The sequence below is a fragment of the Cicer arietinum genome, chromosome 8, assembly GCF_000331145.2.
Source record: "Cicer arietinum cultivar CDC Frontier isolate Library 1 chromosome 8, Cicar.CDCFrontier_v2.0, whole genome shotgun sequence".
Classification (NCBI taxonomy): domain Eukaryota; kingdom Viridiplantae; phylum Streptophyta; class Magnoliopsida; order Fabales; family Fabaceae; genus Cicer; species Cicer arietinum.
The window spans coordinates 27,416,260-27,432,778 of record NC_021167.2 but is presented as its reverse complement, the minus strand read 5'-3'; the positions used below and the strand labels follow the sequence as shown (position 1 = coordinate 27,432,778).

Here is a 16,519-nt window from a genome sequence, read left to right as displayed (position 1 = left end):
GAAGTTAAAAGTGATTGATTTAGTAGTCCTATTATTAAAATATGATATAAAAAAATGAGTCATTTGTCTATATAAATACCGCACCAAGACGACAAAGTAAAAATGTCACACTATAATAATAAATAAATCAACGTTATATTCAAATACAAAATTATAAATAAAATATGAAGAAAAATTTAATCTACGTAAAAAAAAACTATTTAATCAAATATAATAAGATAATAAAATACTTGAAGCAGACTAAAAATGATTTTAAATCTCCATATAATACTTAAATATCATGTTAGAGACATAAAATCACCGTATAAAACCAATTCGCTCTGATATAGAAAAATACTTAAATATCATTGTTGCTATTCGCTTATTATTATGCTACCCTCTTTCATATTTCAAACAACACACTTGTGTTCAATTTCTTTAATTCAATTGGATTCAAATTATCTACTATATATATGGACAAATATAAACTTTTCCAGCTTCTCATGTCAAACATATTTTATTCGAATTTACATTTTAATTAATTGAATTCAGTTTCTTTGTCTTATCATGTCAAACAATTTATATTGTAAGATATTATATTTCCAATTTCTAAGCCGTCATTACTTTAGTTCACAATGACGTAAAATTAAATGTTTAAATAACTGTGTCTGTACAAGTTGCATTCATTTCATACATTGTGTTAATATTTTGTTTTGTTTATAAACAATTTGTTGTTATCTCTTTATTCTCATAACGAATATTATTTAAGATTTTTTTATGCAGATTAAAAAATACAATAATCATATAATCAAATTATCTTTATTAATTTGATTATTAGACTTTTAAAACAAAAATGTACTAATTAAATGAATATTTGGATACACATTATATTTATATTTTATCCTATTCAATAGTATTATTTCTGAAAATATTTTTAAAGAATGTAATTATTTTTTAATTACAATTAAATGAATTTAACGATTATTTTTAATTAAGGTGATTTATTTATTCAGAAGACCCAGGAAACAAAGAAAAATCCTTAAGTTAGAAAAGGCAAAATACATTCTAAATTACAAGCTACGAGTCCTTGAACGCATTATCTAAACGATATGATTTATGAAATTACAACTCAACAATCTACAAGCCAAAAAAAAAAAAAAAAAACTCAGCATATTGTAGCTGACAAAATTAATTTATAATATTTATGAATGGCTAAAGTAGAATAAGAAAATTGATGAAAGAAAAAAATTGATCCTCCATGTACTAAAATGGTGGGGTCTGGATACTTACCAGACCTTTACAGAGGATGGAGGTAGAAAATGACTAATGACAAATCTCTTTAATTACATTACAGAGAAGTTCTATCAACCCTATAATCTCATTTATGTCTCTCTTCATATTCTTCTAAGTAAGAATCCTTTAATATCTCTTTTTCCATCTTCAGATTAATTTTTTCTCCATTTTCAGCTACAATATCATTAGGTATCACAGGTGTTGAAGTTGTGGGCATAGATGGATCTATATTTTTGGTATCACCATTGTTAGTGGCTTCTTGCTGATGTACTATATCAGTACTGGCATTTCCAATTTCATTGTTGATTGGGTCCTTTTGATTCTCTAATTCACTTCTAGCCAAAGAAGAACACTTTGTCTCTGAAATTGGAAATAAAAATCAGCAACTTTAAACAATAGCGAGTAATGAAAAAAAAATGAGGTTTATACAATAATGGTTTTTCTAGTCAAGATAATCTGAAATTTCAGAACCATTTCAAATGACATAATTTCCAACAATTAACTTCTAATTAAAAGGATATTAACATCCAAACGACTGCCCCTAAATTCGGTGCTTTGGCCCTTCAACTTTCAGCTTATTAAATTTGTCGATTAACCCCCTTAATAATTACAAAGTTTCAATAGCTACATGTGAAAAGAATAGTTTTAGTGTTTACTGTTGATTACAAACACTTGAAGAGGGATTGGCAATTGAAATATTTCATGCTTGAAGATCGTAACAAAGACAAATAAACTAATAGAAATAGTTATTGAGATGTTTTTCAAAGCTTAGGGGGTTAATTGCCAAAATGGAAAGTTGACAGTCTTTTTACAAAAAGCTACAATGATGATACGAAATGATTTTATGAATGTTACTGAAGGTAAAATTATAACTAAAGGAGAGGAAAATATTACCATTTATTTCTCCCATAGTGATAACCCTATTGAGGAAATCTCTAAACTGCGTTAATACAGCTCTTTCTTGCTCAGCATAGACCTCTGTCACTCCTTGTCCACAAGGAAATTGCGAAGATGTATTGCAAACACGAGTCGTTGGCCCAATGGGAGAGGCAGCTGTCATGAACATTGTATCTTGCTCATCGCACATCAGGGCTAAAGTCCCAGGAGACATTGGCCTCCCTTTCGGGACATCAGCACCATCTGAACAGGAATTACCTGGGCTGATTTTATCTATTTGATTTGCACTTGAGCAATCATCAGCCATAGCCTTCTCAACATCAACTTCCTTTTGAGTTGGTAATTGTCCTTCAGTTGAAGAAGCAAGGGAAGTTTCCGTCTGATCTTCTGTATGCTTTTCCATTAAATTTTTCTGGTCTGATCAAATTAAAAAAAAAAAAAATTGACAAGAAAAAAATAATGATGTACATGAACGAGACTGATATCACTTGGTAGGTCAACATTAAACTATAAGGTTGTAGCACAAAAACTTGGGTGAGAATAAAGAATGCCTCAGGCTATAGCAGTGTTTCATGAATTATTTCCTAATGATCATTGTCCATAGAAAATTTAGATGAACAAAAATGTCAACTTTCAAGTACCCCTAATTTTTGGTTCCCTACATCAATTATTGAATTTTTGTATCCAAACTCACCTTGATTAATGACGTACAAGGTACAAATATAAAAAGCGAATAATAACCAACAAAATATTATGGTACAGATTTATTATAGTAGAGTATTGGATTTTATGTTGTTGACATAATCACTACTAATGCAACCTCCATCGCCTTTTCTGGCCAAGAAAATCTTGGCAGCATTTGACTCATGTCTAGAGCAGTGTTTGATAAAGTTTTGTATGATGAAGTTTCGATAACACGACCGAAATTGAAAGACAAGTGATTGGTCCATTTAAATGCACATGCGTTAAATATAACTAGTGGGCCTATTTAAAAAAACAGGAAAAGCATGGGAAAGTGATAAGAACAGAGGAAAAGACTCTAGGTTAATACCAGCCATTCATACAACATAAGAATGGAAGAAAACGTGAAGGACCTTTAAAGACCAATAACACAATTGATGATTGGCAATATTTGATGTCAATTGTACCTGCACGTGTTTTTGCAGCTTGTCCAGATACTAGCACTAGAACGGAACAAAGCTCCTTGAGGTGGTGTGGTTGTATAACGTCTGCTAGAAGAGACCTTAAAAAATAATCAAGTAAGCAACTAAGTTTAGAAAATTTATCTTAATTTCATATTTATAACCAATATTACCTGTACTTTAATTTTGATGGACTATGACCTAATGTTGCATTGCCAACACGAGCACTTGAGGCAGGTGACAATGCTGAAGAGGGTGCTGGGGCTTTGACATGGTTTACCTGACAAACATTAAAAAAAATAAAAATATTGATAATGCTTGTGTATAGAATTCGAGTAACAAATGAGATCCATGAATTCTTAAAGCATTCACCATAATTGGTAGGCGGTAGCTAGCAAATATGAACGAATTAAGTCATCATGGTATTGAAACTAAAGCTTTGGCTTCACTCTTAATCTGTCTCTATACCTTTTAGAATTTCAAATTAGAAAGTTGACAAATCTAGTGGAGCCAAGTTCACTTTAGTAAAGATTTAATTCAAGTTTAAATGCATATTTTAAAGTAAATGATAATCATGTCAACTCCTAACAAAAACATAGTTGTCATATGTGACTAAAAATTGCTATGTCAACCGAACTAACTGTTGTCTAATATTTCTCCGATTTAAGTTTTTAACCAATACCTAAGTTTAAATAAACCCCTGTACCAGTATGACTTGTGCAATGAGAGTTTTACCTGTTGGCCCGACTTGCTTATTGATGGGTCCTTAGCTGTAGGCCACAAGAAGAGTTCCTGACCTTTTCTTTTCTTTGATACTGGTGGTGATGAAAAGCCGTACGAACCAATAGCTCCAGTTATGGCAGCATTTGCCGCTTGCTGAATATACGTGTGGTTATTTTGATTTTGATTTTGATTTTGATCTACATGAAACAAAGCCTGTCTCTCTTCACTTCCCTCAAAGTTCTTGCAGTCCATGCATTTACAATTCTCAGAACAGAGAATGTTGGCTTGGAAGCATTCACAGTACTTCTTAAGGCAGCCAGATTTTTTACAATGGCAACCCTTGTTATGTTTTACTAATATTACACCTTCCCCAGCCTCCTCCTACATTTTTTTCCAAATTGTTGCGACGGTCAACAAAAATAATTAGTACACAATACAAAAAGAAATGTTCAATAAATTTTCTAATACATGGAACATTACCAAGTCCAGAAACCTTTCTTCATCATTTATGTAGACCATATAAAAAGAGGCACTTGTTAGGTAATTTAATAAAAAGGATCCAGGCATTTCAGAAAACTAAACCAAGAACCTTCCAACTTCTTGCAAAGACATAAATTATTGTATAGGCACGTGATTGAAAAATGTTACAATTTACTTATATTTTATAAATATTGACTTTCTACCCTTAACTTTCTAAATAAAGCATACATAAGTAAACAAAAATCAAAATGAATTGGCTTCATCAAGTACAAGTTATTTTCCAAGGAAATTATTTTGAGAAATTGATGAAAAGAATAATCAATCAAAATTATTGACAAGAACATAATCAACATATTGAAGGGGATGGAGCAACAACAGCAAATACACCCAGTAGTAAGAATATTTAATATCAACAAAACGTGTTTCCAGGAATTTGTTTTTCGGCCGTAACTCCTAACCAGAAAGCGTAATTCCATAATTATCAATTATGGAATGGCGTACCTTACGGAATAGGAAGCTTTCTACTATTGGAAAAAATCACATAGAAAAAGTGGGCTCCTATCAAAGATAATATCCCACAATGTCACAATGTCTTGGATTATCAACATAGAATTCACAACATAGAATTCACAACAAAACGTTATATGCTCCAAAGGAAAAGCAGTCAAGCCTTTTTGGAATCAATATAAGCATGATATCCTAAACCAGTCTCATCGTACACAATAAAACATTAAACATGCTATACAGTGCTACCTGCCACAAAAAGTTAGACCTACTTACACTGCTAGCACGTGTTCCTTGAGGGCTGCTCGCAATTTTGGGCCTAAATGCATTTGGATTGCGCTCTAAAGTAGCTTCAACAGCCTCTCGCCTAGCAGCTTCATTATCAACATTGTTGAAACAATTTACACAGTTGCAACCATCACAATATATTCCCGACGCAAAACATTCACAGTATCTGCACAAAACATTTTGAAAGTCAACGTCATGTAGCATTGTATACCGGCCACACTGTTACAATGAGGAATGACCTCTGCCAAAGGAGAGACAAAACAATTGAAGATAAAAAGTTATGACCAAGGATAATATATTTTTTGTGATAGTTCAGATAAAATTGAGCCTAACATTGGCCATGGGAAATCAATGACTGCACATTAAAACTACCTATGCATACTTCATAATTGACGATGAAGACAGCGAAAAGATTCCCCATGCAATGCATTTAATTTTTATGGTTCCTCTATTAATCAAGAGAAAATATCAACAGCAAAGAAAGAAAAGGAATGATACACAACCACACAAAATAAGAGGATATAAAAAGAAAAGCAAAATAAGAAATCCTTTGATATAAGGCAACTTTACTAAAAGTAAAAAAATTAAAATCAGTAAAGCCCAGACATTAATTCTTGGCGGAATCATAAACAATAACAATAAATAACGATCAATAATTTGATAGGTGAGAAAAATCCTTTGTTAATTTTAGAGCAACTTGGTGCTACAAAACTCCTGTCATTACAAGGTCGAGGAAAGATTTGTACCCGTTTTTAGTCCTTATGTGGTTGTCATACTTAATAAACAAAACTTCAAACAGTGGAAACATGTTGTTGTATACTTCAAAAAGCAAAAAGAGTATATATAGTTGTACAGAATTGTGGATAACTACTTACGAACAATTCTGCATTTCACAGTTGCAAATATGAGAAAGTGTGCTAGCAAATGGTATGCATGCACGAACACACATATGCTGATATGTGCTTATTGTCTACAAACACCATTCACAGAAACACACATGCAGAGAGAAAGAGAGAATTTTTCTTACAATTTTAAGCATTTAGAGTGTTTACAATTGCACTGCTTTTGCTTCTTTGGTGTACCTTCTTTCATGTCAAAGTTAGGTCTTGATCTTGGTTTGGGAGATTCTGGTTTCCTGAAAAATTAAAGGTTAGTTAATTGAAGACCAAATGACAGTTGCTTGAACTTTTACATGAAGACATTTGCAAAATACCACAGCCAAAGTGGATATCTTCATGGCAATTTACTCACAAACAGATACATCAACTCAAGCTTTTCAAAAGAGATACTAATACCACATTCATAGTTATCGTGTCTCGTTGAATCAAAGCTTCAAAGTTATGTACCATGACTAGGAAATCCCTACTTCACTTGAAGGAGTAACTTCAGAAATATGTGTTACAATTGAAAAAAGAATAATAAAATAGAGTGATGGAATAAAAAGCTAGATGCACAAAAGGAGAAAATATTAGTGATAGAAGCATATTATAATTATAACATAATATCCTCACAACTCCAAAAGGAAAAAAAATCTTCGGCTTGCAATGACATGATCTGACTGAAGAAGTGAAGAAAACAACATCCATCATCTGCAGTGACCATTATGCTAGCTCCCACCCCCAACGGAAAACAAATAACAATTTCAATTCACAAGTATTTAGTTTCAAAAGTAAAGAAAATGTAATTGGAGTCAAGGATGCTCGGATATTGTATAAGGTCTGTCATAACGAAACTTGATAGTGAGATTCTTGACTTGATCGACGGTAATTATGTAATGGCCTAGTTAAAACATTAACAACAACCAAAACATTTTCTTATTGGTGGGGTCATCTACTTGAATTAATTATGACAACATGTGAAAGATCATTCAACTCTAGATTCATTTTAATTTTTCACTTAAAGAGTCTTTCTTGGTCTATACCTTCATCTCTGGTTTTGGAGCTATCCTCCATGCCATCAACTCTTCTATCTAAAGCTTCTATGATATTTTTCTCACGTGTAAAAACCATATTATGCATAATTCTACTATATTTTCCTGAATGGATGTCACTCGCGCCACCTTTGTCTTTAATACATTTAATTTAATTGTAATCTTATGGTTTCTTATTTATGTAACAGTTATCCTATGCTCTTGTTGACTCTTTATTGCAAACATCTGAAGCATTTTCTATTTCATTCACTCAACTTGAACCCTATAATTCACATTTCCCTCTATTTCACCATCTAAACATATAAATCAACTATTTTTTCTCCACATTTTTTCCTCAATCATTTGGTGGCCCAAATGACGACTTTTATTACGAAGTACTATCACGCTTTCATTTGTTTTCGGTATTTTACTTAAATAGGTTTTGATATATATGCAAGTGTTGTATCCTATCATATCATATACTTCTTCTCACAAAAGTAAGTCCCCCTCCATTGCACCCACGACATACTCGACATTCTATACCATATCTACACATCATAGGTAAGAGTAAATTCAAGGACCCAGACTCCCTGCAATCAGAAATTTCCTACAATCACTCTAGTCATTCAATATGCGCCGTTGAATAGAGATTAAACAGCTCACATTGTAACTTTAGCAAATTGGGAATCTCACGCATCTGATCCTAGTCAATGGTCGAGATCACCGCTAAAAATCCGTTTCCTAAATTCATAACACTTATTAATCATATCCCAAAACTTGAATGGAAATTTTTACAGCTACGTACTAAGAAGTTCATAAAATGTGGTTTGCAATAAAGCCTACATTGTTAAGTTCCTATCTATAATGTCATGTACTAAAAACAAATTTAAAATCCCGCCATCTTTTACATTAATACATGAAGGAGACATTACAACATACCAGCAAAACTAAACATAAACAATAATGATAAAACTACACATCAACTTTAAAAACAAAAAATTTAAATTTAAATTTAAATTGAAATTGAAATCAACCAAACAAATAAACCCAAATAGAAACTTCAAAATCCTGAAATTCAAAGAACAGAAAATTCCTATTAACAAGATTTCATCAAAATTAAAAACAGTGAAACAATGAAGCATTTCAAACATACTCACCCAACCCTGACAGAACCATGAAGTGTCTGATGTGGCAAAGGCGAACCAGACACCTGTTTCTGCAACATCAAACTCGGCGTCTGAAGCTGCGGCTTCGACTGTTCCATCATAGCATTAAAATCAAGCTGCCTCGCAAGCTTCTTCGCTGGAGCATCCAACCACGCCGTCGTAGCCGCCGTCGGCGAAGCAGAAACAACAAATTCCAACGCCGCCGGAGACGGTACATTCTTCATACCACAATCTCCACCTTCACCTTCCGCCATTAAACCAAAATCGAAACGCAAAATTTCAAAAAATTTCAAAATTCAAAAACCGATTTCAAAATTTTCAAAATAAATTCAAAACTTCATAATCAGCTCGAATTAAATTCATCAAGCTTCAATAACCTAAAAACACCGCAACAGATTTAATTTAACAGCTCAAATTAAAATTTCGAAATTACGGAGTTATGAAATTTCAGAGGTTGAGAAATTTTTCAAAAACTTAATTATTTATCGGATCCGAAATTTGTCTTGCAATGACGAAATTTCTAGAGAGAGAAAGAGAACGAAATTGTGCGAAGTGTTTTAGAGAGAGAATGTTAATACAAACAAAAAAAAAGAGCGATTTGTTTGAAGAAGAAGAAAAAAAAAAGAAAGGGTTGCAAGAAGAAGAAGAACACACACACAGAAACACTCACTCCCTCTCTCTTACAAGGTTTTGAAAATTCAATTTTTTCATGTGAATATTGGACGGTTGGATTTTGTTTTGGGTTTTATCGGACGGTGGATTGGGTGGGAGTTTATTGGACGGCTGTGATTCGTAGAAGTGTTGATTTGCGTACGGTTGGATTAGAATCTGTTTTGTTATTATTTTTAGTTGTTTATTTTGTGGATTAATATCACCAGATTTGTTTTTTGACTATAAAAGTTAATTGGGTTATTAATTGGTGTGTTGTGGTCTCAAAATGGGAGGTAAATAATATCAACTGCTATTAATTAACAAATCCAAACAAGTTATTGGAGGTAATTTATAATCGTAACTTATTATATGGATGTAGATGTTATAGATTTTTTTTTTTCATTAGAATTAATTATATTTGAGTATGTGTTAGAATGAATATTTCTAATAATAATGATTCGAATTTAAATTTAGTACATTGTAAAAATTTTTATTTTTTTTGTTAGACTTAATTTTTGTTGATATAGTTGTAATAGATTCTAAAAAAATATTATTTTATAATTTATAAATTATCTTTTAAAGATTTGTAGGAAAATCACAATCGTAACTTATTGTATGGATATAGATGTTATAGATTTTTATTTTATTTTTCAATTTCTTTCCACTAAAATTAATCACGTTCGAGATGTGTTAGAATGAATATTTCTAACAATGATGATTCAAATTTAAATTTATTACATTGTGAAATTCTAATTTTTTTTTGTTAGACTCAATTTTTGTTGGTATAGTTGTAATAGATTCTAAAAAAATACTATTTAATAATTTATAAATTATCTTTTAGAGATTTTTAAAAAATAATATATAGTAAAAATTACTTAATAATAAAAAATGATTTTTATAAATTACTTAAAAACAACTTCTCAAAATATAAATTTTCAAAATTATTATCGAATTTTCATCTTTTTTAAACTTAAGATAAATAAATACAAACTTTCAAAATGATTATTTTAGAAGAAAAAAAATTGTAACAACCTAAATTAGTTAAAATAACAATACTTGATTTCATAAAAAAAAAATGACAATGCTTGATTTTTCTTTATTTTACTTGAGAGGAATCAAATTCCTCAAAATGCAGTTCATAAAAAAAATATTTTTAAAATATGGTCTTATTTTATAATATTTCCTTTTTACTGTTGTAGATTATAAAATTAATAAATGTTAATTTTTTCGTGACTAATGTTTTAAAAAAAATTCATTATAAGTACAAAATCATATATCTGTATTTACAGTCGATATTAGAGGGAGTATAAAAATTATTTATAGTAGACAGTGTTTTTTTATTTATCAAATAAGTTTGGTTGTTTGTAGTTAACCTCTTTGAATTGCCATTTAACTAAATTTCCATTTTTTTTTTAATTTAAAGATTAATTGAATTACCAATTGTCGCTCCTCTAAATACGTAGTGAAACATATGAAAAAATATATATTATAGATGATTTAATAATTTTAATAATTTTTTATCATTTCAAAGCAAATTTGATGAAAACTTGCATTGCATTAAAATATTTCATCACAATGCAGAAGTTGCATTTTAGCACTTCCAGTCAAATCGAAATTTTGAGCCAATTAAACATTTCTAGCAAATAAATTTTGAGGCCTTAGAAAAAAAAAATTGTGACAATTTGTAACTATGGATTCATTTTATATTGTTGTGACATCAAATTCAAATAAAATATGGATTATATTATTTATTGAAAGATAATACAAATCATAACCAATTAATATTATTCAAAGAAATCATATGTAACACAATCGGAGATACAATATGACGAGTTGAAATCTTCCTCATTTAAGATGATATTTAAATATACATACAAAATCAAAACTCTACTTCGTGAAAAAATTCATTATTCATAGGAGACAATCGATAATCCAAGTTTTGTATTCGATAATCTCAAACATAGTACAACTCACAATATTTATAATGTACACTAATAGATATATCGAAACATTACACAATCTTAAAGAACAGAGTGACTAATCAAGGTTAAACAAGTGAATTGCATTATATACTTCAATTTAGAGGAGTTGTTTGAATTACTAGTGGAATCTTACACCCTAAACGGCCCTCTGAATTTATATCGATATCACCATCAAATTATCACCTGGATTAAAAAATGATTGATGATTCTTAAATTTTTTCTTAAAATTAAAATATTTTTTATTCTCATGACACGTGAAAACATTTTATCAATTCAAAAGAGATTTCATCTCAATCAACAATCCATTAGAGCTTTACAAAGTAACAAGGTTGAGCCACCATAGACCAAATGCCACTATCCACACAAAGAATTCTATGTATGTAATTGCCACCAATAAATTTTTTCATTAAGGTCTTATTAAAGTTTTTAGTGTCTTATTAAAGTCTTAGAAGTATTATGAAACTTCTTTATTTTCAAAAACTAAAATCAGTTTCAATTTTTAATTTTTTTAATTGAATTTTAGTTTATATTTTATTTAAATAGAATTATTTTCTTTATCTTTTTGTCATTATAAATTCATCAAACATAAAAATATTAACACGTAAAAATAATATTAAATTTTAATTATTTTAAAATAATATCTAAATATTATAAAATTATAGTTTATTTAATAATTATAATTTTAGTAATAGTGATTGAAAAAGGTAGTAGTAAAAGATAACTATCGTAGTAGTATCGTTCGTCGAGTGCAACTGCAACGGTCAAAAGAGATCATTGATAAATGGAGGTGGTGGTCGAAGTGTGACCAACAATGATTATAGTGATGGTATAGATGGTGGAAAATAGTGGTCGGTGGTGGTGGTGGCATGTGTCAGATATGATGGTCAATGTTGGTGATACTGATTATGGTGATAGTGGTGGTTAGAGATGGTGGTGGCAGTTTAAAGACGTGTGGACGGTGGTGCTAGTAATGGCCGAAGGAGGTGGTCGTAGGTGGATGAATGGTGACGATGGAGGTGGTCGAAGATGGTGGTGGGTGGTGGTTGAAGATGACCGTGGCAGTTGTTAGAGGTGGTGGTTAGCGGTGGCTAGAGGTGGTGGTGATGGTCGGAAGTGGATGGTCATTGATGGTAGTGGTTGACGGTTGTTAGAGTGGTTTTATGTCTACTTATGGAGACATGTTGATTTTAAAATAAAAATAAAAATTATAAATCTTTTTTTTTTTTTAAAAAAAAAAAAAATTAAAATTAAATAAAAAATTAACTCAGTCTTATTTTATCTGAATATAGAGTCTTTTTTTAACTGAACATAGTTTATTTTTGAAATTGATTTTTAAAATAAAATTAAGAACGGCACTAAATTAATAAAAATGGGTGCCATTTGTTTTGTAATTTTACTTTTGCAGCAATTTTACGATTTTATTTTTTGTTAGTAAGATATCTAATTATATTTGTGATTTTCTACGGATAATCATTAAATTTTACCGTACCAACATAGTTGAAATTCTTTGTTCTATAATGTTACTTTTGCATGTCATTTTTTGTTTGAAAAATAATAGTACTATGAGAAACACTTACCATCAAATCCTTTAGAAACATAGATTCAACCTCAAAAGGTTAGGCTTGTGTAAATAATTGTTTGTACCTAAATGCATTGGTATAAATTGATGAGATGATTATTGTGAGCCACACGATTTATACGAACCTTCGATTTAGTTTGTTAAATTTGAGTCTTGTCATATTATTCCTCTGAATAAATATTGTCGCTAAATTAGTCTAAATAAATATATCACTGACAACTACTATTATTATATCAAAGTTGGTAAACACAACTTTTTGTTTTTTCTTTATATTAATTTCACAACAAAATGAGGAAAGAATAAAAATTATTATTTACAACTGTTGAGCTTCGTCATTTCATTTGAGATTTCGGAGTTAAAATCTTACTATTGAGCTGATACCTCGTAGAATAAACGAGAAAAAACAAATGGGAAAAAACCAATGAATTTGAGCAACTACTCATCATTTTGATGCTATAACAAGTTACTGACTCCAAAACAAGATTAGTAGTAGAGAACTTTCTTGCTGGTTGAAGAGATTTGCCACAATTTGAGCAACCACTCCCATCTATAGGAATTTCAATGTACAAGAGCTTAGTTATACATGAGGATCATAGAACAAAAACCAATCTACATTCTTTAATTGAACCTTTTAAGCATCTTCCATGATGATCACTTAAGAAATCTCCATCTTGTTGTTATTGGCAAAGTTGAAGTTTTTTTGTAACAAGATTGTGGTCGCGGCTAGGATTTTGTTCCATTTAGTCGTGCCCTTTTTGGTTGACTTGAAATGTGTGGAGTCAATCATGATGATACTTAATGCTGTGTATCTCTATTTTTTTATATGAATGAGCTATGACCTCCTCCAAGTGGAATTTTTGGCTTAAATTCCACATGCACTATCAAGCAGGAGCAATGCCTGAATTTAACACTCTGAAATGAAAGAATTTATAATCACTTAGTCAGATTCCAAATGACAAGTATGTAGCAAGAATTAAATTATTAGAAAGGATGTTATGTGATTATTTGGTTACAATAATTATCAATTTTGTAGTACCAACACTTCAAATTGAAGGCGTGTCAAGTGTCTGACACCGACACTACATCGACACATTTTTAATCACATTTGTTTTCTCAAATTATGGCAAGTGTTTACAAAATTACTAGTAGTATCATGTCTCGTGTATGTGTCAGTACTTCATAAATTATCAAGAAATGTCAGTATATAGGGAGCATCATTTGTAATCTATTTATCCAGCGGATGAAGTCGAAGATTTTACGAAAAAGAAGATCAAGTCACTATGATAGTAAGAGAGATCAACTTTATGATAGTGCAAAATTACTAGTCAGTATCATTTCTCGTGTATGTGTCAGTACTTCATAAATTATGAAGAAATATCAGTATATAGCGAGCATCATTTGTAATCTATTTATTTATCCAGCGGATGAAGTCGAAGATTTTACGAAAAAGAAGATCAAGTCACTATGATAGTAAGAGAGATCAACTTACTGGAATGCTTATTAATTTTCCTTGTTGATTTATCAGAACAGGCAAGCTTCTCCTTGCAGCAACTGGGATAGATTTTAACAAAACTAGTGCCTTTTTCGCTGATATGCTAGCATAGTGCAAATATGAAGCTGTTTTCTCCATCATCTGCTTGTTTTCATTCGACAACATAGCCCCACATTCTGTGATCTTTTCTGAAAGAGGATGCTTGGATAACTCAGCGAGATATAGCCAATCAGATTCAATCATTTGCCGCACTTCAAGACCTTTATCACGATCAACTACACAAGACGAGCAACAAAAGTTTTCGGGTTCCCTACTAAACTCAATGTCACAATCAACTAAATCAGAAAGTACGTCTTGATCCATTTTATCATTCAACCTCCATGTTAGAACGAATCGATCCATGAAGTAACAGCACTTCCCTGGCTGAAGTGATTTGCCAAAAGTGGTAGCAGTTTCAACTTCATGTTTTGATGCAAAGTCAGAAATAGCTCCAACTTTAGACCTGAAGCGATCGGTTTCCTGGTTTTGCAGCGCAAGAATGATACTGTAGGTTGACTCGCTGATTATGTTTAGTCTTTTCGCTTCGGCCAGAACTGACTCAGAATTCACATCCAAAAAGAGGACATCTGAAGCATGAACCAAATAATTTTCATATGATTTTTCATCGTCTATAATGTTTCCCAACTCATTGGCAACACAATACTCTTGTTGTCCAAAAGAGCATGTCTCGAAAATTTCCATTTTTAAAGGAAAAGCAACGTCGACTGAACAACAAACCAGGACTCTGGACCCTCTAGAACCAGGTTCCGGACAAAGGTAACAACCAGCAGCAGTAATAGAGTTCTACAGACAAAAAGAACAACTAAAAAATTTGAAGTTATTCAAACTTTTAAAGCTAAAATGCTGATGTGTCATCATAGTATTGTATGCAGCTAAGACAATGTTTGATAAAATTGTATGCTGGGAACAAAGCAATCTCATGCAAGCATATTTTTTTGGTAAACCAAGGTATTTCCGCACACAATTGCGGAGACTAATCACTCAAGGTAACTAGAATCTACTTAAGGGGTTGACCTCTATTAACATATGTTTTTCCTTACACATCGGTCAATGATTGAACTCCTGACCAAATAGTTAAGTCATGTAAGCAGATTTACCTTGCTTGGAAAAGTACGTATGTAGCCCATTAGCAATTTCAAAGCACTACCTCTTATTTGCCTCTGCCTTTGTGAAACAAACTGAAACAATAAACTTGAACATTTTTATGACTAGAAGAGTATGCAAATACAAATAATAAGGTTCAAACAAAAAATATTCATTTATAAGATCAAAAGTACCTGCAAGACGAACGAAATAAATTTCATCAGGCAAATGTCCTCGATTTTCGAAGGACAAAGATTCTGTAAATCAATAACAGCATATCCATGCTGCAAATATAACCACAACGCCATAAGCCGGACAAGGGTAAATTCCATAGAATAGAATAATAGAAACTTAAGAAATCATGGACACGTGTAGTATTTTCAGCAACAGTAAAATAGAAAATAGCTAGGCCAAACTCAACATCAAGTATTAATCAAATGGGTACTGCATAGAATAAGTAGTTAAATGATACTCACATCCTTGATAACAACGGCGTGATGTATCAGGCTATGGCAAACTTGATCGACATATGCACGTGTTTTTCGACATGCAGAAATGACTCTTTGGATCTCATACTTGAATGCAGCTGAAAATGTAAGAAACCGTCATTTGAATAACTCAGATGCTTCACTCGCCCATATTATTCATGACTATACCACCTGAGTCTATGCGAGTCTACCTGAGTTTACGCAAAAATTAGTTTGCAAGCTAGTTAACTAATTTTTTATAACTAAGTCGTAAACTCATACAATTCTATGAAATATCAGGAGAGTTTAACAACCATGGGCCCAACCACCAGCATTGTCTTCCCTTTACTCATAATATTGATATTGTATTTTTTTCAATTCCACATGCTCAACATTGAAGAAGAACCATGATAACATTCAATGATTTCAAAATGAACAAGTATGAATACTTTCGAACCAAAAAAAATGTTGGCTGGAGGAACTTAACGAATACTTAAAGTACTATTAACGAAATCAGAATACTCATCCTCACAACTTACAAGATGACAAGTGATTTAGTGCCATCCGTATCCTATTACGTGTGAATACCGGGCTTTGATTCGTTGGGTCTTCTACCCACTCTTCAGTACCTCCATGGCATATCTGTGAAGATAAATATCAAGTAAACATTCCAACAGGAGAAGTTAAAATAATGAACAATAAATAAACAAATAGAATCTTGACCTACCTTGTACATATCTTGCTTTGAAAATTCAAGAAGAGGCCGCACAAGAACGATGCCTTGATTTTCCGAAACTTCATGGTAGGAATGCATATGTGTAGGG

At 31.4% G+C, this 16,519-nt stretch overlaps 2 protein-coding genes across 3 annotated transcripts in view; both read right to left on the bottom strand.

Annotated features, from left to right (window-relative positions):
- Positions 1 to 1,006: 1,006 nt before the first annotated feature.
- On the bottom strand, positions 1,007 to 9,057 carry LOC101492399 (protein tesmin/TSO1-like CXC 5). 2 transcript variants are annotated; one of them, XM_012719293.3, is made up of 8 exons: positions 8,373 to 9,057; positions 6,334 to 6,441; positions 5,295 to 5,472; positions 4,047 to 4,415; positions 3,485 to 3,591; positions 3,318 to 3,412; positions 2,167 to 2,586; positions 1,007 to 1,632 (listed from the first exon to the last, which is right to left on the bottom strand). In XM_012719293.3, the coding sequence occupies exons 1-8, from the start codon at positions 8,633 to 8,635 to the stop codon at positions 1,358 to 1,360; spliced, it is 1,815 nt and encodes a 604-aa protein (XP_012574747.1). In that variant the 5' UTR covers positions 8,636 to 9,057; the 3' UTR covers positions 1,007 to 1,357. The 2 variants fall into 2 exon arrangements, with proteins under 2 accessions (XP_012574747.1, XP_012574748.1); XM_012719294.3 differs by having other exon boundaries at positions 6,334 to 6,433; positions 8,373 to 8,541.
- A 3,825-nt stretch (positions 9,058 to 12,882) lies between these two features.
- LOC101492058 (uncharacterized) overlaps positions 12,883 to 16,519 on the bottom strand; it is a 5,771-nt gene continuing 2,134 nt past the window's right edge. Inside the window, exons 6-12 of the mRNA XM_073364092.1 lie at positions 16,423 to 16,517; positions 16,235 to 16,337; positions 15,705 to 15,814; positions 15,423 to 15,512; positions 15,243 to 15,323; positions 14,083 to 14,928; positions 12,883 to 13,505 (exon numbers count right to left, since the gene is read on the bottom strand). Coding sequence (XP_073220193.1) covers positions 13,413 to 13,505; positions 14,083 to 14,928; positions 15,243 to 15,323; positions 15,423 to 15,512; positions 15,705 to 15,814; positions 16,235 to 16,337; positions 16,423 to 16,517 — 1,418 coding nt within the window. The 3' untranslated portion in view covers positions 12,883 to 13,412. The remainder of the gene's footprint in view (positions 13,506 to 14,082; positions 14,929 to 15,242; positions 15,324 to 15,422; positions 15,513 to 15,704; positions 15,815 to 16,234; positions 16,338 to 16,422; positions 16,518 to 16,519) is intronic.